The sequence below is a fragment of the Nestor notabilis genome, unplaced genomic scaffold (assembly GCF_000696875.1).
Source record: "Nestor notabilis isolate BGI_N333 unplaced genomic scaffold, ASM69687v1 scaffold6396, whole genome shotgun sequence".
Classification (NCBI taxonomy): domain Eukaryota; kingdom Metazoa; phylum Chordata; class Aves; order Psittaciformes; family Psittacidae; genus Nestor; species Nestor notabilis.
The window spans coordinates 6,479-33,817 of record NW_009933280.1 but is presented as its reverse complement, the minus strand read 5'-3'; the positions used below and the strand labels follow the sequence as shown (position 1 = coordinate 33,817).

Sequence of the window (27,339 nt, the reverse complement as noted above, 5' to 3'; positions counted from 1 at the left end):
TTGTTTCTGTGATCTGTGGATTTATAGAGGTATTTCTCCCTAACTCTAGAGAGCTCATAAAAGCTCAGTTATCTTTAGCATGTACAGCATTATAAGTTATTTATAGTAATACTTTAATAATTTGCCCATGATTTATTATGGTTTACTGTGTACCATTTGTCATAAACTTGATAAAAGGATACTTGATAAAAGAAACTTTGTGATGAAAATTCACCTGTTTGCCAGCACTGTGTCACCTGGCCCAAGGGAAGATACCAAAGACCAAGTTTGTCTCTCCCACTTCTTACTGATTCTAATTCTGTGTAATGATGTTGCTCCTCCTTAGCTGAGTGTCTCAGAGAGCTTTATTAAGAAGTATGTGCATTCTGTGAAGGCGTGCCGAGGAGAGGATTTTACAAGGTTATGTCTTATTGCTCATGTTGTGTCTGTCATGTTAAATTCACAGGATGGTTTCACTGGAGTCGGGCCATAAATGTTGGAGCTTTAACCAGTTCACTTGGAATGAGGTTTTGATTATTATTCTCCCCTGGGCTCTCTGTTTCTCTCTGTGTCTCCACAGATGTACGCACACACATAGGGCAATAATAATTGTATCAGGGATCCCACTTTTCTTTGTTACTATTTGCAGCTTTGTTATCTAATTTTAGTGTGTGACAAAATGTCATTAATGTCCGAGGCAAAAAAAAAAGAAAATTCCCCCTCAAATCCCCAAGGAAAACTAATGATTGCTTGTCCTAACCACTAGGCTTAGCTATTTCCTGAGTGTGGCAGTAACAGATCTTCAGAAATCCCCACATCATAAGGGAAGCCAAGAGCCTACTCCACCTCTATGATTAACCCTGCCCCTAAGCTAAGAGTATCTGTCTCTAAGAATGTTTCTAATGAAATAAAAATCCACCATGTTGGCTGAGAGCTAAAGCATCTCCTCTACCTCCGCTTTTTCTAAGCTGTGACACAGCTCCATTGGGACTATGTGAAGGGGGTGTAATAGAGACGATAGACATTAAAAGGTGAGACATGAGATCAAGCCCAAAGGCCAGGCACTCCTAACTTGGATTCGTGGGAGTGCCCAAGTTCTCCCTCCATCCCTTCAACTCTTTGCCCAGGGTCCCACCCCAGCCCCTCCCTATGGGAACTCCAACTCCATTACCTGATTTTGGCAGTGTGAGTTTTCCCACCAACCAGCAGAGATGACTTGTGCAAAAGGAATTGCTGCTCCTTTTGCAGGATAAGTCACTGAGTGAGCAGATACCACCTCAAGCAGATACCTTCCATGGCTAACCCTGTTAAAAGCACGCTGGTAACAAACAAAACAACAGTTAGGCAACAGTCCAATAACTGAAAGACAGATGAAAAGGGAAGTAAATACTTCCCTTGACTGTATTTGAAGGCAGGGTATAGGATGTGTTCTCATGTGGCAGGAGGGAAACTAGAGGTTTTTCTTTTTCCTGATTCATGGCCCTATCTAAAGAACACAAGTCAATCATTTGGGATCTTGTAAAGGATTGTTTAGAGTCTTTGTATGTAGCAAAGGACACCCAAACACAGGGAACAAAGTGAGGGGCATTCATGTGTGCTCTAGTGACCAGCATCATCAGAGAGATGGGGGAAGAGCTGGGCTTTGGCTCTTTTCTGGTTTCAGCCACCTAGTTCTAGAGGAACACTCCAGCCTGTGGGCTATTTAAGTTTCTCTCTGTAAGAAAAGTAAGACTCTGTCTTGGTTTAGACAAATTCAAACCTTTCATCTGAGCAGCTGTGCACACAAGACCCCATCAGTCTGGGACACAAAGCTTTTGCTGGAACGAGGGTTCAGCCTGTGCAAGGTGAACTCTGCCAACTCCTGTCTCCTGGGCATTCTCTCTGCCAGCCACTCTTGTCCCCCAGGGAAAAAAAAACACGCTCTGTCTTCTGAAACCACCTCCCACAGAAGGCTTGGCATTTGCCTGCCATTCCTCTCAATCTGCCAAGAGCCAAAGGGTAAGTATCGGCGCTGGGAAATAATCCCCTGCACTGCTCAGGAACTGGGCACAGTGCTGTGCAAACACTTGTGAGGCAAAGCAAGGGGAGCAGAAGGGCTCCTAAACATCTGCCTTTGACTTGCTCTATGAGGAAGTGATAACATAGAAAGGAAAAAAAGTTTAGGTCAAAGGAGAAAAAGCTTAGGTCAGCTTTTGATTTTCTGCCAAATGAAGTGTCTAAATACAGATGGCGACGTGCTCTCAGTCAGCTCATGGCAAGTTCTGGGCTTCCCTGATCCCCTCTGGAGTCACAGAACAGCAGTACAGCTTTGTAGTTGATTTGCCTTTTAACTGACGTGTTTATAAATACAACAGTATAAGTATATATTCGTGTGACTTCATATTTATTTATGATGTGTGTTTCATTTCATATTCACATGTTCTCTGCATGAAAACTGTCAATTCTGTATTGTAGCTTTCAGTTAAAAAATTGTTGTGGGTTAAATGAAATGTTGCATTTGATCAAATTCAATATCAAAATTCGACGATGATATTAATATAAGGTATTGAGCAATAGCAGAAAATTATATATTAATATTCACTATAATATTAATATAAAAAATAGCAAATGTTATCAAATATTCATATTAAAAATAAACTGGATTGACTTGGTATTAACAGAGAAGGTACTAAGTCCAACCAAGGAGCTGTTAGGAATAGGCAGCTGGAGTTCTTGCTCATTGCTTTAGTTACGTTTCCCTGTCCTGAGCTTGGCAGGAAGCATTTTCTGGCTGTGGCAGTAAGATATGGAAGTGCTTGGAGAAAACTCATGGGAAGTTTTGAGAAGTTCATACCAGGAACTTCTGATTAAATTTGAAGTGGTTAGCAGACATCATGCACATCATGCATTCATCTCTGCCTCTTAAAGTGTCACTTGCTGTAACCTTACTGCCTACTTAAACTCTATGGGGCCATCATGGTCTTTTCCCTTGCAGTCCCCCATTACCCTGACCACTCACCTCTGGGTTGGTAATTGCTGCTAGAATCTCCATCTAGAACTTCCTATCCTCAGAAATAAGATTTATATTGCCAGGCATAAACCATATGTAAGCAAACCATGATGGGAAAACATCTTTAACATCCTTTTTGACTATAGAAAGAAACTAATAATGAATGCAATGGGAATTACTGCATTAAAATGATGTTTAGTGGTGAATGCTCCATTCCTGGCAGTGTTCAAGACCAGGCTGGACAAAGCCTTGGGCGACATGGGCCAGTGTGAGGTGTCACTGCCCATGGCAGGGGGCTGGAACTGTATGATCTTAAAGTCCTTTCCAACCCTAGCCATTCTATGATTCTCTGATTCACCATAATAAATATATAAGCTGCAAAATCCTTTTGCAAAGCAGAAGAATGTGGCCTATTAAAGTACCAGGTTGAACTGACATGGAAGAAATAATATTGCCAAATATTTCCTATTATATTAAAATAATGTCTTCTCTTTAGAACCATAACTTCTAAACTTCTTTCCGTATATATGTACATGTGTATCTCTGCCTGCATCTTCCTATCTATAAATGAAACTACAGCACAACAGATACCACTTCAGAAACAACTCATGTAATTTAGTGTCTCTAATTTTAGATGCTCCCTTCTTAGAACTATTGATGAGACATAGTGAAGCAACTCATAGATGGTAATTTAGGTGTCAGGCCATGCTTGCTTGCAGCTGTGCTGCAGGTACATCCAGTCAAAGACTGCTTGGCTAAAGTAACTAATAAAGACACTTCATTTCCTTCAGTCAGTCACATTTTAATCAGCATTCCCCATGCCAGTAAGTGGCACGTCTCATAGATCATTTTACAAATATGTTGCCACAAAAGTTCTTTTCCGGGTATTTTCTGGGTATAGAAAATGAAATGCTGGTCTCTGTAGAACTAATTGCTGCAGCTGTCAGGAGCAGCTGGTGTAGGACCTGTGCCACTTCCTCAATGCTGGTTCTTTCATGGATAAGTGGATGTAAATTCACTTCTCTTCTGGCCACCTAGAGGCATCTCACTTTCGAAAGAAAGAGATCTGGTTTGCTTCATCACCTCTTGTATGGAGCATCTGCTCATCTTTGTGGCACTACCTTCAACCTTGCCCAACTCTACTGTGTCTTCTTGAAGATGGGAGCCAGGGGCTGCACAGTGGGTCAATCTCACAGTTACTCAGTGGCATAACAAAATGTAGTAGTTCTTACTCAAGCCCTAGTAACTCCTAACATCATGTTTGTGTGGGTTGGGTTTCTGGGTGGTTTTTGGTTGGATCTGAAGCTTTTTCACTGCTGAGCACTGATATGATGTTCCTATCGTGTGAATAGGCATAATCCCAAACGCTCTATCCCATGTGCTAATGGTCAGCCTATAATGCCTTGTTTTTATATGAGCTATGTAATTTGCTCCCATGTCAATCACTTTGGATGCTTCCTGCAGTGAATTTCACCTAGAGTTTCTTGCCTAACCGATGAGTCTCCTATAGTCCTTCTGCAGTCTTCATAGTTGAGCCTAGTCTTGCCTGCTCTTCATTTAGTATCATCAGAATACTTCAGTTTATAGTGAACAACCTTCCCAAGCCAAACAGGACCCCACCAAGGTGGTGTAGGAATCCATGGGTGATGTCCCTTTATCAGAAAAAGCTTTTTCATTCTCCCCCTCATTTCTGTGGATTCACCTCTTACCTATCCATTTCCAAATGTTCTTCCTTAGCTTCCTTATTTCTACTGTTTGGTGAGGGTTATGAAGGGATTTCAGCATGATAATTTGACTATGTGGGACCTGCAGCACTCATAGGCTTGTTGTCACCTTCAAAGAACCATAAAAAGTACTTGGAAGCCTTCCTTCCAAGCTACACAGACTTTTCCTTACTATGTGTTTGTTCAAGTGTTTACTAACTGTATTCTTTCTATTTCTACTTTTGTGGCCTTTAATTTCAAGGCTGTTGAAGGGTAACTAATTTATTCTTGTCCTTACAGCACTAAAACACATTCATTACACTTGAATTCCTTGATCCATTTCAGATAGAGTTTTAGAGATAGACACAACAAAGGAATTAAGTATAATCAGGGAAAAAAAAAACACTGAACAACTAATCAAGTGTAGTAAAGCAGCAGAAGGGGAGTCTGTTCCTTGACATTCTCATCAGCAAGTGTTTCCTTTTAATTCATATCCTTGAAAAACTCCGAGATCTATTTTTCCTTGACTTTTCTTTGAGGGGTGATTCAGTATTACCTCTGGCCCTGTAAGCAAACAAAGTACAAAGGGAATTCAGAAATCTAATAATGAAACAATGCTCATTAAAACATGTTACAGGGAGAGCTCATAAGTTGTTAATGACCTATTTTTACTGTATCAACCCACTACATACGTGCAAAGACAACAAAATCCTGTGTTTACACAAGTGCTGCTCCAACAGAAAGGAATTCCATACGCCTGTGTCCAAAGTGTGCTCTGCAGGGACATGATTGTCCCCATTTACAGCAGAGAAGGCTGATTGATAAGCATAAAAATGCCAGCTCTACACCTGAATTATATCTAGAAAGAGGAGGTGAGTCTTTTAGAGCTTGATTTTTGGAAAGGTCAAACACGCACCCAGATTGTGTCATCTCTCACAAGGTATTTAGGGGCATTATACACCTCTGGCCTTTTGGGTGGCTTAACACACAGGGCAAGTGCTAAAGTGAGGAAACCATTTTGATCCTCAGTCATTTAGGAATACAGATTTAAAGAGAACCATTGATAAGAATTCCTAGTGCCTGAAGAGGAAGAACAGTTTCATGCCAAGAAATTAAAATATGACTTGTAAAACCAGGTTTCAACTGAAACTGTTCCAGTAAAGAAAACTTCTTACCTGGCCAAAATAGCCTTCACAGTGAGCCGGACCCAGGAAGCAGAGGGTTCCAGGCACACCAGCCTGCCGGACCTCAGCGTAGCTCTGCCGAAGAGGAACAGAGAAGTTCAGGCTAGGTGGCTCCCTCAAGGTTTGAAATTGATCTAGTGATCAAGGAAACTGGTAGCACTTCTAAGAGAACTAGGGAGAATTATTTTCCTATGCTGTTTCCATACGTGGGCATTTGGTTTTTTTAATGAATGATGTTACTATAGGCACTTGTGATGCAATCTTTTTAATGAGCCTGGTGATTTTTATTAGGTTTTCTGTTCTCTATCTGGTCATAGTTTAGCAGATATTTCAGGAACTTAATTATCTTGGAAAATTGTTTCCTTTTTTTAAATTCAAACCTGTCTGAAACTCCCATTTACTGGTGAGGTGAAACTGGATGACGTGCAATGCTGCACAGAGAGTGTGATTGTACTGGAATTATTTGCTTATGAAACCATAGTGAAAGCACAAGAACCTGAAAGCTCCCCTCTTCTTACAGGAATGCATTGATTCAATTCATGTGAATAGCTCCTGATGCAGTTTTGAATTTAGCTGACCATGTCTTTTACTTTGTACTCACTTGGATTTTCCAATCTAAGTTCCCACTTCTCGCACAGGAAAATGCTCAGTATACAATTCTGACATAGGGAATAGCTTCTGGCATTTCAAATTTTACCACATGTAGACCAAATTAGTGGAAATTGCTTGAATTCATGTCAATGGGATCAAGATTGTATCTTCAATTGATTCTTCATTGTCTAAATTAGTAATCGTGCCCTGCATGTGTTATGGGATCTAATTCTTTCCTCTGATGATCATTGTAATTAAGATATAAGCCCAGAAAGATTTCTAAAGTACTGTCTGGAAGCGGCTTTTTTGCAGGGATTATCTCATTCCTTTGCTAGGTCTAATACCTTATACTTGATGTCCTGTGAGGCCTTTGCAAGGGGTACATTATTCCACCCAAAGTAAATAAGTACCCAGGTTGGGAAACACCAAGTGGCTTCCTCCACTTGAGAGCAAGACTGTATTTTGCAAGAGTGCTCACATGATTTCCAAGTTTTGGCAGCGAGGTCCTCTTTGGTTTAACCTCACATTCTGGATAGCCTTGGGGGGGATGAACTTGGCATGAGTGTTGTCACACAGGCAGTGGAAGCTTTTCCCCTCTGTCTTCTCCAGGGCCTTACCTGTAGAACAAAAAGAAGTTATGGGGAGGTAAATGAACAATTTCATCACTTGCTCCTATGAAGTAAAGGATATTTATTCACTTCTGTCAGCCTTGTTCTTGTTACTCAGCCCCTATGACGTGCCGAGGGCTTTGGGATAAAATTGTTACGTTTTTGCTGCTGGTGTGCAAAAGCATTTGAAATTAAACTTTTATTTCTATGTGAAAATGCTCAGGTGTTTTCACAGTGTGTTTGTGCCTGGCCAGATTCTACACTTAAACTGCATCCCTTGACCAAAACAGCCTAACATCACATGTTCACATATTGTTGACAAGTTTCTGCCGTGATCGTCTGCCCATAGCCTTTATTCTTTTCTGCAAATTCCATGATTCTTCCTTTGAGGAAGTGCTGTCATCAACTGGCTTATCAGGAATAGAAGTACAATTAAGAGGAAGTTGTCATTTGGAAAAGACGTATGAAAATGTTGAGAGAAAAGGTCTTTATTGAATTCAAACATTCCTTCAAATCTAGGCTGAGACATAAATTATGGCATAGGAATAACGTAATTTTCTGATGGAAGCATATTTTATCCTTGGAAGCAGCCACAGCATCCTAACAGATGCAAATACGAATGATACTTGTAACTTCTGAATGACAGGATATTGAAGATGTACATCACTGGTAAAAAGTCACCATTAACACAGCACAAACCCTCTTGGGTATATGTACCTGTTGGTTATGTGAGTGTTAAGAAATCATTTTCTTACCTTCTGACCCCACCATGAAGACCAAGTAGAGAACCAAAGCAGCTGCAGCAGATCTGCCATCCATTGCTGTGCAGAAGTCTTCTTGACCAGTGTCCTGATCTGCTTGCTTTCTCATCAGGTTTTACCTGGGAAGGGGCTGGCCCAGCAGCCACTCCAGCACAACCCAAGGGCTCTCTCTGTACACTTGGCTCTCCTAACAAGTGAGTGTTGCATAAGAAATCCAAATCTCTGTGCAGTCCACTCAGAGGCTCTTCAGATTTCCCTAATTTACTTCAGCTGGCGTGTATTTCAAATAATTTCTTTAAATGATGATTATTATCCATCCCTTTCTGCATGCACATCTTCATCAGATGCTAGTTTTAACCAAAAAAAACCTGAGCCTGAGTTGGGAATCAAGACAGTATTACCATGCATGCCCCCCAGACAAAATTAAGAGATCTTTTCCCCCTCTCTGAATGTAGCGTTTCTGTTCAGCTTCTTTGCAGTGAGTTAAATGCCTTGTGCAAAAACTTTCATCCAACACAACTACAGGAACTTTTCATCCCAATCTTATGGACTGTATCTTGATCTGATGCTAATGAAGTTATTTAGACCTATGAAAGAAGGACATAACTAGTTTCTGTTGTTCTCTGAAAGGATTTTGTCATTTTCAGTTTGGCTAAAGGGATTTAGATGCCTAATTCTGTACTGAGAAGCTTCTCTAGTCATTGAACAGGAAACAAGGAGCTTCAAATGACTGAGGCATGGCCACCTAAGTCACTTAAGCTCTTCAGAAAATGCCGTTTATTCAGAATGCAAAAAGAGAAAGTGTCTGACAACAGGAGTTGCAATAGCACCTGGTTAAAACAAGCACTTGGGAAGTTACCGATTTCTAACCATGTGCATCTACAGTAGTCACAGGTGTTTGTGACAGAAGATGAACACATGTCCTCCGAAGTGAAATCATGTGTATTGTCCACTCATTGGGATACTCGATATTCTGATTTTTGTGAGGTGGAAAAAGGTGATCTTGAGGAAAGAAACTGGACCAAATTGTGAGCTGATAAAGCATGTTGTCCATATGAATTTCAGTAGTTCACTAAAATTAAGAGAGCAATTTGGTTTTGGAAGGAAGGAGCCTGCCAAAGGAGAGCCATAAACAGTGTCTGGCTTTTGCTCGGCAGGGAGCAGGACAATGTTTTGGATATGTTGGCTCAGAGTATTAATTAACTAGTTCAGAACTGCTTTCATTATTCAGTGTAAAAATAGTTTGCCAGGAGAATTAGGAATTTCATGGAGTCTGACTTCAGCTTTGAAGAGAGTATCAGCAAAGCAGAAACAGCATGGAAGATCAGGTAGTCATTGTCAGAAGAGCTCCAGTGCTTCTCTCAGCAGTCTCTGAGAGCACCAAAACACGCTGTGAGGGCACACAGGACCAAAATGCTGTACTTCCTCATTTCTGGCCAGCCTTTGAATCATGTCTCACCTATGGGAGAAGAGCCCTCCTCTAGATATGATTCAGCTCCCAGTAACTTCACTGGGATTTTGACAAAGGTAATATGCTTACCGTAAGTGTCTGTACAGCAGTAAAGCAGGTACCAGACCCTTAGGATACACATATATTTTATGGGCATGCATCTAAAGGGGTTCTGCCCACCTCTCCCCATTCCTGGCTGATATTTCTGACGTGCTTGCCTCCAAATTAGAACTCTGAAAGAAGCCAGCTTGTAAAAATCACTTGGAAAACAGGAAGGCTTAGAAAGGTAAGACAAGTCTGGACAAACCCTGTCCTCCTGAGAACCTTTGTCTCCTTTCCACGCCGAGGATGAGGTCTAACAAGCTGTAAAAGCAACGGCAATAGGGGGCAAAGTGGGGTTCAAATAGTTATCAGTTACCTTCCTGCACAAGGTCTTGCTCAAACAAAAACCAGAAACTCCCTTTTTTGACCTTGCACCATGAGCAAACATGAGCTGTTTGTGCAGAACATGGAGTGGATCCTTAGTGGAAAAGGCTGAAGCAAAACAATTATCAAAATGTTTGCTCAGCTTTCCTTTTTTCTCAAGTGTTTGATGCTTCTGTTCCAGTGTGTCGTGGTTTAAGCCCAGTCGGTAGCTTAGAACCACGCAGCTGCTTGCTCACTCCCCCACTTCTTCCTCCCCCTGCTCCCAGAGGGATGGGGAGGAGAATCGGAGGAATGTAACTCCCACAGGTTGAGATAACAGCAGTTCAGTAACTAAGGTATAATACAAACCACTGCTGCTACCACCAATAATAATAATGATAAGGGAAATAATAAAGGGAGAGGATACAATTGATCACCACCCACTGACCGATTCCCAGCCCAACCCCAGCAGCAATCTGGCCTTCTGGGTGACCCCCCCCAGTTTATACACTGGGCATGATGTGCTGTGTATGGAATAGCCCTTTGGCCAGTTTGGGTCAGGTGTCCTGCCTCTGCTTCCTCCCGGCTTCCCCTCCTCCCTGGCACAGCATGAATGAGACTGAGAAAGTCCTTGGTCAGAGTAAACATCACTGAGCAACAACTAAAAACATCGGTGTTATCAGTATTGTTCCCGTGCTGAAAGTCAAAACCACAGCACTGCACCAGCTACTAAGAAGGAGAAAAAATGGCTGCTGTAGCTGAACCCAGGACACAGTCTTTCCTCTGGAAATTGCCGTGTCACAGGCAGATGTGGGTCCATACAATAGGAGCTCTGTTTCTTAGGCTTCCTCCTAATGCAGTCCTCCCTCCTCACTGCAATTCAGGAGGACACTCAGTGACTTCCATCATGTTTATTAGATTTCTCTGCTTATTCAGGTGATGGAAAAACGTTGGTTAGTGTCAGGTTCTCAGCTGACGAGCTGTCTGAACACCACCACCACTATGGCCTTGGAGCTTCTGTGACTAACCGTTATTCATTCATTACTTTCTCTCTGTGAATTTTACCACCCAGAGCTCTGCAAACACCAAGTCTGGCAAGAAAAGAGGAAGAAAGTAAATTTTTATGATTCCTCCTACTGGAAACCATCTGCACTTACCAGAGGCAGGAATTCACTGTTGTAATTAACCACCCCTTGCCCTTTGGTGAACCCATCCCATAGTGGATGAAAGGAAATACATCCTTTTTTCAGTTCTGTATTTCAATACAGACATTAATAACACACAATATTGAAGTGAAAAAATCCCAACAAACATTTATTAGGTACATATGAAAAAAGTTCCCCATAAATAAATTAATAAGTATTGAAGACCAATGACATCCTTATGCAAAAGTAAGTAAAAATAAATATATAAATAAATAAATAATGTGCCTCTTTCTAACCAAAAGATGGCATTAAAATATATGTCTAGACCATTACAACAGTAGTTCACAATAAATAGTATCTTGAAAATGATGGCACAAACCCCAGCGTGTCAGAATTTTGATGTCCTAACTTTGCAGGCTCCCTCTTTTGGTCAGCAGCCTGCTCTGAGCAGGAGTGATCTAAATTTGATGCTCCCCTATCAATGCTTTCCTGGAGAGGAGGAGTTAGCTGCTGTTCTTTTCCTAAACAGCAGAAAGGGAAGGTGTCGTTTAGTGGAAGCTCTGCACTGATCCAGCTGTGTTCAGCAAAACTTATTCCAGGATCGTCTCCATATCTTTTCACAAGCCATTTCTTCTGCCTGCTTTTTCTGGTATCAGTGATTCCTCTCCTACATAATGAGACCTCTGTAAAATACTTAAAGTACTGTTGTCAACTAACGACAAAACCTGATCTAGTTCAAAATGTCCCTGATTGTTGCAGAGGGATTGGAACTAGATGACCTTTGAAGGTCCCTTCCAACCCAAACCATTCTATGATTCTGTGATTCTAAACCCAGGGAATCCATACGCTCTAGGAGCTGTTAGAAGTGTAAATACAGGCAGAAGGAGGAGGTGAGCTGCTAGAAGCTGGATGAGCATCTCCATCTCTTTTTTGCCTCGCTGCAAGAGTTAGGACGTTCCTCTTCTTTGCCTTAGGACACTGTCTCAGGTTTGGTGTTTGCCCTAGAAAGAAAGAAAATGGAAGAGGAGACAGTTAGAACTTGCCTGTGGAACAGGTATCACTCCATGGAACAAGATAAGATCCACCGCTAAGGGTTTGTGCTTCTGTGTCCAAGCCTCTTAAAAGCTTTAACTGAACGTAAGGGCTGTTGGTATATTATGACCTTTCTACAAGTCCTCAGTGACTGGGGGCTTCCACAGCTTGATGCTTCTCTTGGGGCATTGTGGGCCTGATTTCCCCCACTCATCTAAATGCTGTTCCTTTTAGAAAACTGACTCTTGCTTTCCACCATACCAAGCAAAAGAAAATCCCTCAGTTAATGCCTAGTTTTCCTGAGCACTCAAGCTGCTGGTTTTCAATGTGCTTGTGCCTTACAAGAGGTGTAGCTACCATTCACATGGGGTGTGGTATAAGGGATCCAACCTCATGCTGATAATTAAAGCTCAAAGAAATCTGACTGTTTATCCCATTAGTGAACACAAACATTAGTAGCAGCCTGAGGAGACAGAGTTTGTGAGAAATTTACACTGCACATGTTAGCTGGCTCATTTAAAACACCACTTTTGGATAAGCCATGCTGAGAACAGGCAACTCACTTGTCTAGGATTGCCTTGATGATGAGCTTCACCCAGGGAGCGGTGGGGTCCAGGCACACTTCCCGGCCATCCGTCAGGGTAGCTCTGCAGCAGAGAAGGGAGGAAGTGAAAAGGTCAGGTCTGTTTAGGGAAGTTCAAGATAATTTCCTTTTTCCCTCCTAACATCATTCTAGGTGACACTGACATCTTCTTTACTCCAAGCTGTATCAGCTGAGTCTGTAGCCTAACGTAAAAGGGTTTGGGTTTTTTTTAATGGTTTCATATCTTCTCATACCTGTTTAAATGAATTAAATCATTTGCAGGACTCTCATGCTTTCCAAAACTGATTCTTTCCCCCCACTCCCTTCCCCAGCTTGTGATGGTACTTAACTCAAGGGCTATCTTTCCATCTTAATTCACAAACTGTACTTCCCAGTCCACAGGAATTTTGCTACAATAGAAGTTCTGGAATTGTGACTGGATCTGTGTGAAAAGGGAGTTTTATCACTGACTTGAGTAGAAGTGTGATCATTTGATTTGACCTAGCCATCACAATTCATGTTTTGATCACTCAGCATGGCTCCATGCATGAAATGAATTTCTCATCTGCTGGTGGAATTCAGAGTTTTAGAAAGCTATTTGCTGTCTGATATGAGTTTAGGTTGCAATAGTTGCATGAGGTGTTTGAAAAGTGGAGATTGTCAAAGACAAGATGGGCTTTCTAACATGTAGTGTGCTGTCTGTCAGAGCAACAGCGTTGCTGGTCTGCATTCTGAGCAGCTGCCCGCAGGCTCACTCCATCTGTCAGTGAACATTTAGAATCATAGAATCATAGAATAGTTTGGGTTGGAAAAGACCTTTAGATCATCTAGTTCCAACCCCCCTGCCATGAGCAGGGACACCTTGCACTAAACCATGTCACCCAAGGCTCTGTCCAACCTGGCCTTGAACACCACCAGGTTTGGAGCATTCACAGCTTCCTTGGGCAACCCATTCCAGTGCCTCACCACCCTCACTGTGAAGAACTTCTTCCTTAGATCTAGTCTAAACTTCCTCTGTTTAAGTTTGAAGCCATCACCCCTTGCCCTACCACTACAGTCCCTTATGAAGAGTCCCTCCCCAACATCCTTATAGGCCTCCTTCAGATACTGGAAGGCTGCTATGACGTCTCCATGCAGTTTTCTCTTCTCCAGACTTAACAGCTTACATCATCCCGAGTGCAAAATCTGCTTCCTTCTTTTTAATTAATCGGGAGGATCTTGCACAAGCACTTACATGACTTCAACATTCTTGCAGTGAGGTCCGCTGGGGATGAGGTTCACATTGTGAATGAACTTGGGATGGATGAACTTCGAATGAGTGCCTATGCACTGGCACCGGAGCTCCATCGCTGAGCGTGGCAGGGCCTTACCTGCAAAACAAGAAGGAAAAATAAGGTGGACTCTTTTAATCTTTCCAAAGCATAGAAGCATGGAATCACAGAATGGTTTGGGTTGGAAAAGACCTTAAGATCATACAGGTCCACCCCCTGCCATAGGCAGGGGCGCCTCACATTAGACCATGTCACCCAAGGCTCTGTCCAACCTGGCCTTGAACACTGCCAGGGATGGAGCATTTACCACTTCTTTGGGCAACCTCTGCCAGGGCATGTTCTTTTTCTTGCAGTATTAGAAGAGTTATTTGCTGCACAGTACAGTACCTCTGCTGCCAGCATTTGCACTAGCAATTAGGAGAGCTTTAGAAAGGATTTCTGTACCTTTTGTTCCAACCGCTGAGATGAAGAGAAGGATCAGGACCACAGCCACAGCCTTGTCTGCCATGATGCGAGAGTGCTTCTCCCTTGTGTTCCACAGGCCAGGTGCTGTGGTGAGGTGAGACCCAAAGGTGGCCAGTGCTGGTGCTTTGGGACTTGCTGGGTTTTATACTGCCTCGCCCTGGCACACATGGATCATGTCAATGGAAAGTCCAAACCTGTAACATGCTGCTGTGCCATGAGTCATGGCTGAGTGGGCAAACCCCTTGCCCTAGATCACCATGAAACTGCTTTTCATTAACAGAAAACACTTCATTAATGAATGAAATAGAAAAACATAGACTGACTACACAATTGCCCTGGACTTAGCTGTGTGATATCTACAGGGGGGGTTGTAATACTCTTATTTCTTGTCATTATTTTCTTCTGTATCTTTGTCCTTTTGATGTTGTTATTATCTTACTCCTTGTGACCTTCCACTTCTGGTAGAAGGTATTCATTCTGTGACTTTCCATCTGTGTGTTTGGGCTTTGATTTCTTTTCATTTTAAGACACAATAGAAGTAGGGGCTAGTACTTTGTGGAAATGACAGGTACTAGAACTGGATTTTAATGACCTTCCCTTGTCCTTATATGCAATTACATAAAAAAAAAATAAAAATCTTTCTTTACATGCTAAGATAACTTCTGCAGAAACAGTATTTTTGGATACATTAAAACCTAGCATCACTGAAACAAGCAACAGAATCCAGACTGACTGACACATATTGAGAACTATTATGGTATGATGAATTGCTCTGCCTAATCAGATGGAGGGTTTCTGAGGATGACTGCTTCTTCTGAAGCTAAAGCTTCTTGACTGTTTGCTGCTTTGCATTTGGGCAGAAGGAACTTGTAAAAGCTGCTGGAGGATTCTGCTTCTGAAATAAATGAGGCACTTCTGCACATTGAAATTTGACTCTGTAAAGAGATTTCTTCTGATTTTGATCAAATCAAAGGAAAAGTGAAGATGGGATCAAGAAGAAGGATTATTCAGATCAAGTCAGAGATGTACAACCATTTTTATTAACAATAGAAAATAACACTAAAGCACAAGGAATCCCATTACTGTTGTTCCACCAGGTAATGGAGACAGTCAAAGGAACAAAGAAAGCATAGGACGAGGTAGGAATGAATGTAGGTTTATTATTCTCTGACTCACCATGAAGGACACAGGGGTTTCTGTGTGCCAGGCTGAATTCCACATAACGTTACCGTATATATCACTGTCTGGAGTTTTACACAATTAGGTTTATAAATAGTCTTAGAGGACTTGCAGTGAACATAGCTGGAGTTGCTAATGTTAGCAGATAAGCCTTTAATTACAGCCCTTCTGTGTCAAGGCAGAAGTCTGCCTAGTGAGTATCTACTCTTCAATCATGGCCACCGGCAGATGTCTGGGAAAAGATCAGGTGTCTTTGAGACTTACCCATAGTGTCCCACTTTAAGCCTGGTTTCATTTGATGCCTCCTGATTCTTTTACATGAAATCAAGAAGCAGAGAGTGATCATTATTCCTGATTTCCACCTCCTTCAGAATTCTGTAGACCTTTATCATATCTCCAGGTTCATATCTTTATACAAAATGTCATGCTGCCTGATAGTAGCAAGGCTGTTCATTCCTATCTCTGGACTTTTTCTTTCCCCTTAGCACACTATTTCCATGTACATCCAACTGTTTACAGAAATGCAAACTAGAGTATCAGTGGAAATGTCTTCTGGCCTGTGAACAAGGAGACTAGAGAAGTATGAATTGCTATGCCTGAGGAGAGTTTCCAAATAAACACAAGACCTGGTATTTGTCTTTGATTTCATTAATGATGAAATCATTGAAACTAAAATTATTGGTTAGGTGTCTTACATCTATCATAGATGACACAATGATTACACTATAACAAATCTTGATATGGAGCAGTGGGAACAACTGAGCAGAGCTGTGGAGCCCATGTTTTGATGTGCAATTTGAGAGGTAGTGAGTGGAAGATTTGGCCTGCAAAAAACCCACAGTCAACAAAGATAACAGTCCTTCTGTAGTTACAGAGAGAAATCAGAAAAGATGAGCTATAAATGAGAAATTCACATTTTATAGTAAAACCTTGTGATTTGGGTGAAAGAGAGGAGCTGCCGTTTTGATTTATTTGCAAGGAGCTAGTTTTGGAGATGTGAGGCAGGTGAATGAAAAGCTGCTGAATTTCTAATGCATTCAATCTCTGACTGAAGAATTCCTAGGCCTTAAATAGGAGCATTGTAACAATGACTGGAAGCCTCCAGCAGAATAAACACCTTTTTTGTCACATGGATCATAAATACAGGTATCAAGAAGCTGCAGTTTTCTTCCTAAGGCACTCAGCAAGAGTTTCACAGATCTCATCTGTATGCTTCTTCCCAGGTTTTCCTGACCTGTGAACGACCTGGAACTTTATATATCCACATGGTCCCACGAGCAGTGGGGAATTTCTTTCTCCTGAAGAATCCCTTGCACTGCTCTGTCCTCATGTCCCTCAAAGATTGCTTGCTGGTATCTTTAGAAATGCTGCCTCATGCCTAGAATTTTAGATCCAAACATGTAAAAGATTACTTAGAGATAGCTGAGCAGCTGAGTCAGTGAATGTGACAACTCCTGTTGGGGTTTTTTTGAAAGATTATTAGGTTCAGTGGGAAAGGGTAGTCCTGCTTGAGCTTTAGATTTTCCTCAGGCAAATTCTTCCTCTTATTTTCTTATACTTCTGTGACACTGTATGCAAAATCTGTGCGTAGTCTTGATCTGCAAAGGGGAAATGTCTCAACTTCTTTGTGTCTTTTTTGGGCAGTCTAGGTCTTCAGTGTCATCTGTATTTTGGTGTTGAGACTGTCTCTACTCTGAACCTTCCCTGAGACAACCTGACCGATTTGAGAGGGCTGAACAGAGAACTTGCAGTTATAAATAGCACAGATAGATGTCTTTTCCCCCCATTTCTTAATGAGATAGCCACAACCCTACCAAGATTTGAAGTTTGCGTATCACACTGAGTGAATTCTGTGTGAAAGAGGTGGACTAAATGGCTGTAAATAGAAATGCAGTCATGAAGTGCATGTTGACTACCCTTCAGAGCTTCAGCAGTGCCCAGGTCAGCCCTCTACAGAAATAGTCTGCTGTTCTGAAAGCTTAACTCATTTGGATGAGCACTTCCTCTTGGGAAAGGCTCACTAAATTTCTGTGGTTGTCTCTGCCTCTCCTCCTGAAGGACATGCTGGATATTTACTACCACTAACAGAAATGGAAATTGCATCCATTCATTTCTAGATTGGGTGCTGAGCATGGAGTGAAGCGTGTTTTCTGGACCACTCCTGCAGTGAGCGGGTGTTACAAAGGTCACTGTGCGAGTGCTTTAGCAAAGGAGTGTTAATTAGTCATGCCATTGCACAAAGTCTTCTGAGAACAAGGATGAGAGCCTGAGATCTGCTGTACCACAGCACTACTTCCTCACAGCGCAGGAGATGATGATCCCTATTCCTGTATTTTCCATGTGGCCCGTGGTTCTTGCTGTAGTTGCAACACCTGTGCTGGTGAATACTTTTTTCCACTTCCGCTGCTGATGAAATCTCTGGTTTAGAGGCAGGACGAGCACCTTCAAGTTGTGTCACAAAGAGGCCTGCAGCACAATTGAGCGTCCAGCAATATGCAGATCTATAGAACATTTAAACCATCACTCTCACTTCTTTCTCCCTCTGCTGAGTTTTCTGTTAGCCAGCTTAGTTTCCCTTCTTTACCTCAGCTGTTCTGGGTCCTAGTGCTATGTATTTAACACTCCCCCCTTCAGCTGGACCTCCAAAAGTCATTAATGGTGGCACTGAGCATTGCTTCAGCAAAGCACTGGAGCTTTTTGGGGGGTTAAGCATTAAGGAATCCCATTACTGTTGTTCTGCCAGGTAATGGAGACAGTCATAGGAACAAAGCAGAACATCTAAGGTTGACTCAGAACTTTATTCGCAGTTCTCAGCAGTTTGAAGGAATCCAAAATTGCAGTCCTTCCTTTCCAAGTCCTTTGGCCCATTCACAATACAATCAAAAGCCATCTACTGATCAGGTTTGATGGAAAATATCTGCCTTTGTATATTCCTGGGATTTCCCCATGTATGTGGTAACTGCATAGGAAATGAAGTCATTTCCAGAAAGGGAAGTAGTATTGGGAAAAAAAGCAAAAGAAGAAAGAAAATTGACAGGATGCTGCCTGAACCATGACCAGATGTTCACGCTACTAACAGGCAACAAGTTTTCCAAATATAAAGTGACCACTGTGGTTTAATTGCATTAGCTACATTTTTAAGGCAGAAAGATAATTGCAGCAGTAGGATTACTCAGGGGCTTTCCAGTATTTCAGCTGGTATCACCATATGTTGTCTTTCATATCAAATACATACCTTTATTCATTAATCATCTGAAGGAACTGAAAACCATTTACAATTGAGGAACCAAAGGGATCCAAAATACTTTCTTTAAAGTATCAAGGCCAGGACTTCCAGGACCAAGCAGAAATAGTAGCTGAAAATACGGACAGGACTAGAGAAACTACTCTAGGAGTAGCACTTGCTCACACTCCCTGTCCTCTCTCTTGTGGTTTCTATCCCGTCAGCTGTGCCTGAACTAGAAGTCTGCTTGCTAGGTAGCCTTTATCTACCTGAGGGAGGGGGATAAAATAATGCCCTATTTTCCAAAGCTATTGTATTTTGCCAAGCAGAATTAACAACCCTGTGATACATGGGCAGTGCAAAGAAAAACAATGGAGTCACACACCGGCATTGGGTCTACGTCTGCAGAGAACAAGATCCTGAGTTCAGAGGCACTGAGATGATGTGAAGCTCAACAGCTACTAGGAGATAGAAGAGAGTGCACTGGCCTCAAATTCCCATGTGCAAATCATCAAGACATTTACTGCCAAAGTTTCAGCTATATGGAGGGAAAATCAGTCCAGATTCCAAACAGGTAACTCCTACCTGAGCATTCATTTCCACTGGTTAAATATCTGCCCTGCTGAGTACATGGCATCAATTTTTGCAGTTTAATTGTGTTTGTCCTGCTCTGTGGCATGTTGGTTTTGAATATTTGCAATGGAAGAGATTGGTTTTTCCCCACTAATAGGTACAAATGAGGATTTGCACTGCAGCTGCACCCAGGTATTTGTACTGTAGCTGCTTACTTCTACCATTGGCACAGACACTGGACAGATGTCAGGAAGGATGGCTGGGATGGGAACAGACCCTGGGTCCTGTCTTTTCCCTCTCAGTCTTGCTCCTCAAGGAAAAGGAGCAGAGGCAGCACCTCTGGTGTATGCTTCTCTGACTGGTAACACTGTGCTGAAAGGTAATGGTTTTCAGGGGACTGGCTTTCCCACTTCTTTCCTTCTTTTCATGTTGTTCCTATATCAAACTGAAAACCCCAGGGAATAACTTACATTATTCTGCCTTCTTGGCATCTCCTGCTATAGAGAACTTCCTTTAACTCAAAAGATCAAAACTCACCTGCAGGTCAGACAAAGGCTTTAAGTATGATCTGTTCTGCCTCCTTCCACTCCTCATAGATATGTAACAGCAAACCAGAACACTTGTCTGGCAGGGAGAGTTTGGGAACTGGGGCTTTGTTTTGCTCCAAGCACTCACAAGTAGCTCTAGATTTTTAAAGGCCCAGTAGTACAAAGACACAGTTCATATTCTTCAAGCCTCCATAGATTGTCTGCAATATTACATCGTTTTTGGAAAGCAATCCTATTTGTGTGTGAAGTTGCTCAGATTTTCTGAACTTGAAATGGACAATGCAACTCTGTGTCTGACCATCTTGGTAGTTACACACTGAATCACCTCTCCTCACATGCTGAGTTCCTAGGGCATTTGCAGCTCACCCTGGTGCCATGGGGAAAGCAATGAAGCTAATTCTTTAACTCTTCAAAAGGAAATTACTTGACAGTTGAAAGTAATCATTTGTAATCTGACCTAAACACTTCCTACCAGACCCATCTTCTTGATCCAAGGTAGATCCTATCTTGGTACAACTGAGCTGTGTACACACCGGGACTGTGGGTCTGATGTTTACCAATCCACCATCAACCCAGAGCTGAGCTTGCTTGAATTGTCACAGTTAGAACTGCAAGTGGTTTTATACCTTTAGCAATTCCTAAGATGTGCCCTGAACTTCCAAGAGTCCTAATCTCCCTTTGGCATTCTCACCTTACCCTATCTTCAGTATCATGCTTCAGTGCTTCTCCTTTTGGGCTTAGATTTTCCTTGAATAAAAGGCATCTTCTCCTATTTATTGTAGGAAAAGTATTTCTCATTGGGATTCAATGAAAGATGTTAAAACTACCCTTAGGTATCACTGTTTCTCTTACTTCCAGAGCTAATTTACTTGTATAAAAAGGAATGTAATACAGAAATTTACCCACTTCAAATTAGCATAAACAGCTGTGTTGAAATACACTATGAGTGGTCAATGCCAAACCCAAATGTCTGAATCTTTAATGTAGATCAAGGATGCAAATCTACAGCAAGGATTTTCCCCAGGCCTTTTTTCCTGAAGGTTTTCTGATACCTGTTTGGTAAGTCCAATCCCAGAAGAGTTAACCAGGAAACCATCCATTATCAGCATAAGGAATGCACTGGGAGTAGTCACCGAGCCAAATGTTCAATCACCTGCACAAAATAGTATCCCTTCCCCATTCTTCTTCAGTGTAATAACCACCAAGGAGCTTGGGAACTGGTAAGAGCCATTATAAGCTCTGATTCCAGCACATCTGTTATGATTTTTATTTCTGAAGCAGCCTGCATGACTGCACATTGGCTGACAGTCTTTCTTATGGTTCAATCCTGTCAATCATTCATATTCTTCAGCAAAGATTTATATTGCTTCTGCAAAGTCTCAACGCTTTCTGCAGTTTTGGAGGACAAAAACTCCTTGGATAGTAAGATGTCCTCCAGAAATTATTTTCAAAGACTGTCAGAGAGTAAATGAGACCAAGGACCCCTTCTTCTTGGTTTGACTTTACATTTGCATCTACTTTTTGGCTTTGATGAGGTTTAAAAGGTTCTCTCCTGAAAAGATGGTCCTCATATTCTAGTTTTAGTGTTCTACTTGAAGCATTTGGCCAAGTTCTGTTCCACCATATCCGCTGAGGATTTGCCAGTGGAGATATTTACAATACTATGAGACATATTTTTAGTTCTTCATGCTTAATGTGTCCTTCCTAGAAATCTTTGAGATGGTCCAAAAGAAACTCTGTGTTGAAAATACTGATGTCCAATGGCATGGCAGGTATCATCTAACCAGACATCATTACCCTTTCCTGAGCCAGATGGAGAATCCGTTTCACAGAAAGACATGAGAGAATAAGGTTGGAAGAACCCTTTGGAGAACACCCTGTCCACGCTCATACAAACACATGCACACACATACATCCTGCCTATTCAAAGCAGGGTCAACTACAGCAGGTTGCTCGGGACCGTGCCAATGAATACCTCTAAGGATGGAGACTTCACAATCTCTTTATGTTTTCTTTTTGTGTTAGAGTTTTGTCAGGAGCTCTGTGTTGGCTGATCGCTAGTAGAGCATGGCGAGCTCCAATGGTAATTAGTGGTAATTACTAAGTGCCATATTCAAGGCATTTGACTGTCCAGCCTGAGTAAATATGTACTTAGGCACAATTGTGTTAACTTGGAGCCATCTTTGGTGAAAGATTTAGGTTACACATGTGAAACTGCAGAGATCCTGTGACAACACTGCACCTTTTGGCTGTTTCTGGAAATTTTAGATGCTTTTCTCTGTGAGATGAAAGTCACCCACAGAAGCTGGAGAGGGAGTCTTCACCAGGGACTGTAGCAACAGGACAAGGGGTGATGGGTTCAAACTGAAACAGGGAAAGTTCAGGTTAGATATAAGGAAGAAGTGCTTTACTGTGAGGGTGGTGAGGCACTGGCACAGGCTGCCCAAAGAAGCAGTAAGTGCTCCATCTGTGGCAGTGTTCAAGGCCCGGTTGGACAGAGCCTTGGGTGACATGGTCTAGTGTGAGGTGTCCCTGCCCATGGCAGGGGGTTGGATCTGTATGATCTTAAGGTCCTTTCCAATCCAAAACATTTTATGATTTTATGATTCTATGACTTTGGAAAGTATTGAGATAATAAACCTGTCTAGTTGTGTGTATCAGGAGCAGTGACAGGGGCTCAAGAGCTTTGTCTCATTCGTTGTCTCAAGCAGTGGTCAGCTGTCAATCACTGTACCGTTATCAGTTCCTGAGGATTTGTTCTGTGCTTTCGTGCAACAGTGGTTTTGATGAGGAATGATTACTAAACCAGAGTTTGAAAACAATTTCCTTCTAGCTAATGTTGCAAAATGAGCAGGATGTGCACTTGTTGATTTGAACGTCACTGTTCACCTTTCACACCACTTTTTAAAGGATGCTACAGAAGTATGGAAAATAGCAACAGATTACACTGGGACTCATAGCCTTTGTTATTATAATCTTTGAGTAATAAAGCTTGAGTTTCAAGGTATATAATTGGAGAGGTAGGGAAAAAAAGGAAGAGTTCTGGAGTATATTTGTGCAGCATCAATTAAATTTTTACTCTTTTATGCTCAGTTTCAAGATAAAGCTCTATTTATGATTGACCTTTGAAGCATTGTCTACTGAACAACATATTCAGAATGAAAAAGCTGGTATTTTCTTTGTTGCTCCGCCAAAACCCCACCTGCCATGGTAGACAGTAAGTTCCCATCTCAAGCTTTCTATCACAGTAGTACTTCCCTCATGTACTTTTTCATTGGTGTTTTGTGATGCTTCTGTATGAAGTTACTAATGAAAAATTGTGTGTCATGTCTTAAACTCACCATAGTGCACTCTGAAAGGAATGCTTGTCATTCCATATAAGCCAGTGCATGTCCTACTCTTTTCACAACCTGATCTGAAAGGAAATGCCAAATCTTATAGTAATCACTTACCCAAAAGAAATTTCAGATGAAAAGCAGATGAAAAGCAGAAGGCGTAAGAGCAAAGAAGTTTGTTTTTAATACACATTGTTTGAGTACTTCTGTAGTTTGTTGACAGTAAGAAGGATAAGCCAGGTGGCACAAGTTCAGCAACAAATGAAGTCATTGTATGAAGCATCAGTCATTGCTGTATTGGCTAGCTGATGATATCTGAAGGACCATCAGTGAGCGCTCTGAAGCCTTACAGAACTAAGGTGCCATCAAATTAAGATACACGGCACAATGGAATTACAAGACATCATGACATTTTTACCACTGAACAAAAGCTGTCTCTGTTAAGCCGTATTAACACATGGGTCACTTCATCTCATGGCAAGTTCAGTCATGTTGGCTCTTCCTGCAAGCAGCTACGGGTGTGAATTAAGGAAGTGTTGGATATCTTCAATCATCTGCTGAATCCCTCAAACTCCACAGCAGGCAGCGAGGCTACGAGTTTCACAGTGTTTCTCAGGAGGTGTCAGACTATGCTGTTACCATTTCTATTTTATGTCTGCTATCAACTATAGCATTACAGCTAGATCCTTGTGTTGCACGTGACTGCTATGGTGTAAAGGGAAGACAAGAGGGCTGGAGGCCAAAAAGCAGCTGTTGCCTAAAGTGAGTGGTCTTGTGTCATTCAGACTGTGAATGTATCTGAAAGGAGGAGGGCCACAGAGGTGTTCCAAGAGCTGGAGCACCTCTGCTCTGGAAACAGGCTGAGAGAGCTGGGCTTGTTCAGCCTGGAGAAGAGAAGGCTCTAGGGAGACCTTAGAGCAGCTCCAGTGCCTACAGAGGCTACAAGAAACCTGGAGAGGGGCTTTGGAGAAGGGCCTGTAGGGACTGGACAAGGGGGAATGGCTTTAACTTGACAGAGGAGAGGTTGAGATGAGACGTAAGGAAGAAGCTCTTCCCTGTGAGGGTGGTGAGGCCCTGGCACTGGTTGCCCAGAGAAGCTGTGGCTGCCCCATCCCTGGCAGTGTCAAGGCCAGGTTGGACGGGACTTGGAGCAACCTGGTCTAGTGGAAGGTGTCCCTGCACATGGAAGAGGGTTGGAACTGGATGAGCTTTAATGTCTCTTCCAACCCAAAACACTCTGTGATTCTATGATTCTAATATGTCTCCCTGTACTGTTTATCTGCAAAAGGCAATGCCAGTATGTCGCTTCTTTGCTGTTCGTCAGGGTCCCACCCTTAAGCCATTGGTCATTTCAAAATGAATCATTTGTTGTGGGGCCATCCAAAGGCCCTTTTCTCATGTAATTCTTTCACTTGGAGGCAGAAACTTGGTAATGAGTTCCAGCAAGACAATAAAATCATATGTGCCTCATGTTGCAATCTCATTGTGTTGCACAGTGTCCTTCTGGGAGGCCTGTGTGAGAGGTCACTTCTGCAGAAACAGCACGCAAGCAAGGGCACTGTCATTTTGAAAGAGCAGTAGTGGTCCCTCTTTCGGCACAGCAGGCAGCTTCTTGCCTGGGAGCTACAATCTGCGGTTCAACATTTCTGCTCCAAGCAGGCAGCACCTCACCACCATTCAGCCTAAATTCCTGGTGTAGCTCGTGAGTGGGTTCAGAATAATCATGGATTCATAGAATCATAGAATGGTTTGGGTTGGAAAGGACCTTAAGATCATACAGTTCCAACCCCCTGCCATGGGCAGGGACACCTCACACTAGACCATGTTGCCCAAGGCTCTGTCCAACCTGGCCTTGAACACTGCCAGGGATGGAGCATTCACCACTTCTTTGGGCAGCCTGTGCCAGTGCCTCACCACCCTCAGAGTAAAGAATTTCTTCCCTATATCTAACCTGAACTTCCCCTGTTTCAGTTTAAACCCATCACCCCTTGTCCTGTTGCTACAGTCCCTGATGAAGAGTGCCTCCCTGGCATCCAGCATCATCCCTCTCTGTAGAAGCACCAGTAAGTGGATGCATTAGATCCTCTCTTCCAGTGTAAACCCAGCAGACAGCATGCACTTATGAGGCAGGAATGGCAGAGAGTACACATGCAGGGTTTCTAGCAGCGCTTGCAATCATACCAGTTGACATCTTAGAGCCTTTGGTGCAGGGCTTCCAGTGACTTGTACGAGTCTAGCACCAGCAAGCATCCCATTTTCCTCTTTGTGAAGAGTATCTAAAATAATGAGCTGCTTATCTGAAGCTGAGCTTCTGCAGAGTACCTCAGCAAAAAGGAGCAATCTCAGGGGTGTCTCAGGCCATGGTGCTCTCCCTGCACACTGCCCATTAGTGGGTCACAGTTCTGCACAACCAGCATCCAACAGGGCCTTTCCTCACCCTTCAACCCTCTTGCACAATCAAGCAGCTACTTGCTCTTGTCCCAGGCAGTGAAGAAGAGACACAGCTCAGATCAGAATCTGGATCTGAAGCTCCTGTTCAGATGCGGTATTTGAATACAGAAATGTTGTCCAAGGTTCACTGCAAAGATATGAAATCGCTTTGTGAGTAGAAAACAGATGTGCATGTGTTCTAGCTAGTGTTTACCTGGTATGGAATGTGATGGGAACATTCTGCAGACAAGTTAACAGCATGGCCTTTGGTATTTAAAGTCATCATACCCTTGAATCTGCATGTGGATACTTAAATAAGTGGCCTGATTTTCACATCTGTAACAGGGGCTGAAGTTGCTGGGTCTCTGTGAGAGCAATAATTGAGACCATTTCAGTATCTTACTTCAGAAGTTCCCAGTAAAGGCATGGACCCATTAGGAATTTTCAGTTTGAGGCCAGTCCCTTGTGAAAGGAAAATACAAGGACAACCCAGGACAAAATCAGCAAGTAGATTAGACAGATTGCATGTGCATGATGTGGAAGGTTGGATGAACTCAGAGAAAAGACAATCGCACCCCTAAAGCGTTAACCTGGAGCCCAAGAGATCTCAGCCCAGCTCCTGGCATCGGCGCAGAGTTTTGTGACTCTGGGATAGTCAATTAGGCTAGGAACTGCAAAGATCTCACCAAAGGGGTTGTCATCCTCAATGGTCATTGCAGTGCAAATTAACTACTGCTTGGTTTTTGTGCCTGACTTTTCTCTATAAAATTCCATAGCTGCACAGATTGAAGCTGCCTGTCTCCCAGGAGGTATGCTTGAGTTACTGTCACTCTTTTCTAGAGGTTCAGAAAAAGAAACACTCAGAAGTATACAGCATGGAGGAAAGACACTTTCAAGGCCTTGAGAACTGAGTAATATTTTGATTTTATTAAGGAATACGTACACTTTAAAAAACAGAAGCAGAGGCTTGCCCTGCGTTACATGATTAAATTAAGTGTTGGCACAGGTCTTAGAACAAGTGCAGACCTCAAACTGTAAGTGAAACTGGACTTGCTTTTTTGCAAAGGTAGCATTTGTGAGTTACAAGTATACTTTAAAGTATGGATCTACAAGACCTTTGAAAGAAATATCACCTTTCTTTTGTGCATTTTGCCTGAAAGATGCAAATTGTGTGTACAAGCTTATCTTTAACGCCTTAGGTACTTTAACCTTTTAAATTCAGAAGAACAGAGGCTTTGTTGCTTCCTTTCTAAAATAAATCCACCTTCTAATCCTTTGGAAAGGATTCAAGCAGCACACCCTCATCCATTTCATGAACAAATAAACTAACAGAAAAAAAGCTTTTGAGTTGGATTATGGTTTTGCTCCCCACCTCAGCAGCAGGAAGTTCAGCTGCAGGTTACACAGTGCTTTTCAGTGCAACCGGTTCAGTTTCCATAGCAATTGCAGTTCCAGACACTACCTGAAAGCTGAACTTCCTGCCAGAACCTGACACAGGTCACACTTCTCCTGCAGGATTTGCATGATGTATTTCTTTTTGCATTACTTGACCCAGTACATTGTTGGGGTTGCACAGGTCTTATTCACCCCACTGAAGTCACTGAGGTGACTTCCCTATCACAATTTCCACCTGTGTAAACTGGTATTTTCCCCCCCACCATCTCACATGCCTTCACAAAATGGCTCAGGTGAAAAGCAGTACCAAGATTTTCTTCTGATATGTGGTGCAGTGCAAGCTCCAAGTGTCTAGGCCTCAAAGACATGAGTCCCACCACCTCTGCCATTCCTATGACATCAAATTCTTTTCACATGTGCATAGCTCACCAGGCTTTTGACTTCAGAGGTTTAGTGGTTCCGTTTCAGAAAGTGTGAAATGGGTGAACAT

At 42.4% G+C, this 27,339-nt stretch overlaps 2 protein-coding genes across 2 annotated transcripts; both read right to left on the bottom strand.

The window, feature by feature from the left end:
• Window positions 1-5,159: 5,159 nt before the first annotated feature.
• On the bottom strand, window positions 5,160-7,873 carry LOC104407500 (interleukin-8-like). Its single transcript, XM_010016801.1, has 4 exons — window positions 7,810-7,873; window positions 6,925-7,063; window positions 5,847-5,930; window positions 5,160-5,235 (listed from the first exon to the last, which is right to left on the bottom strand). The coding sequence occupies exons 1-4, from the start codon at window positions 7,871-7,873 to the stop codon at window positions 5,160-5,162; spliced, it is 363 nt and encodes a 120-aa protein (XP_010015103.1).
• Window positions 7,874-11,785: 3,912 nt separating this feature from the next.
• Window positions 11,786-14,209, bottom strand: LOC104407495 (interleukin-8-like). The gene is made up of 4 exons (XM_010016797.1): window positions 14,146-14,209; window positions 13,665-13,800; window positions 12,411-12,494; window positions 11,786-11,816 (listed from the first exon to the last, which is right to left on the bottom strand). The coding sequence occupies exons 1-4, from the start codon at window positions 14,207-14,209 to the stop codon at window positions 11,786-11,788; spliced, it is 315 nt and encodes a 104-aa protein (XP_010015099.1).
• Window positions 14,210-27,339: the final 13,130 nt, after the last annotated feature.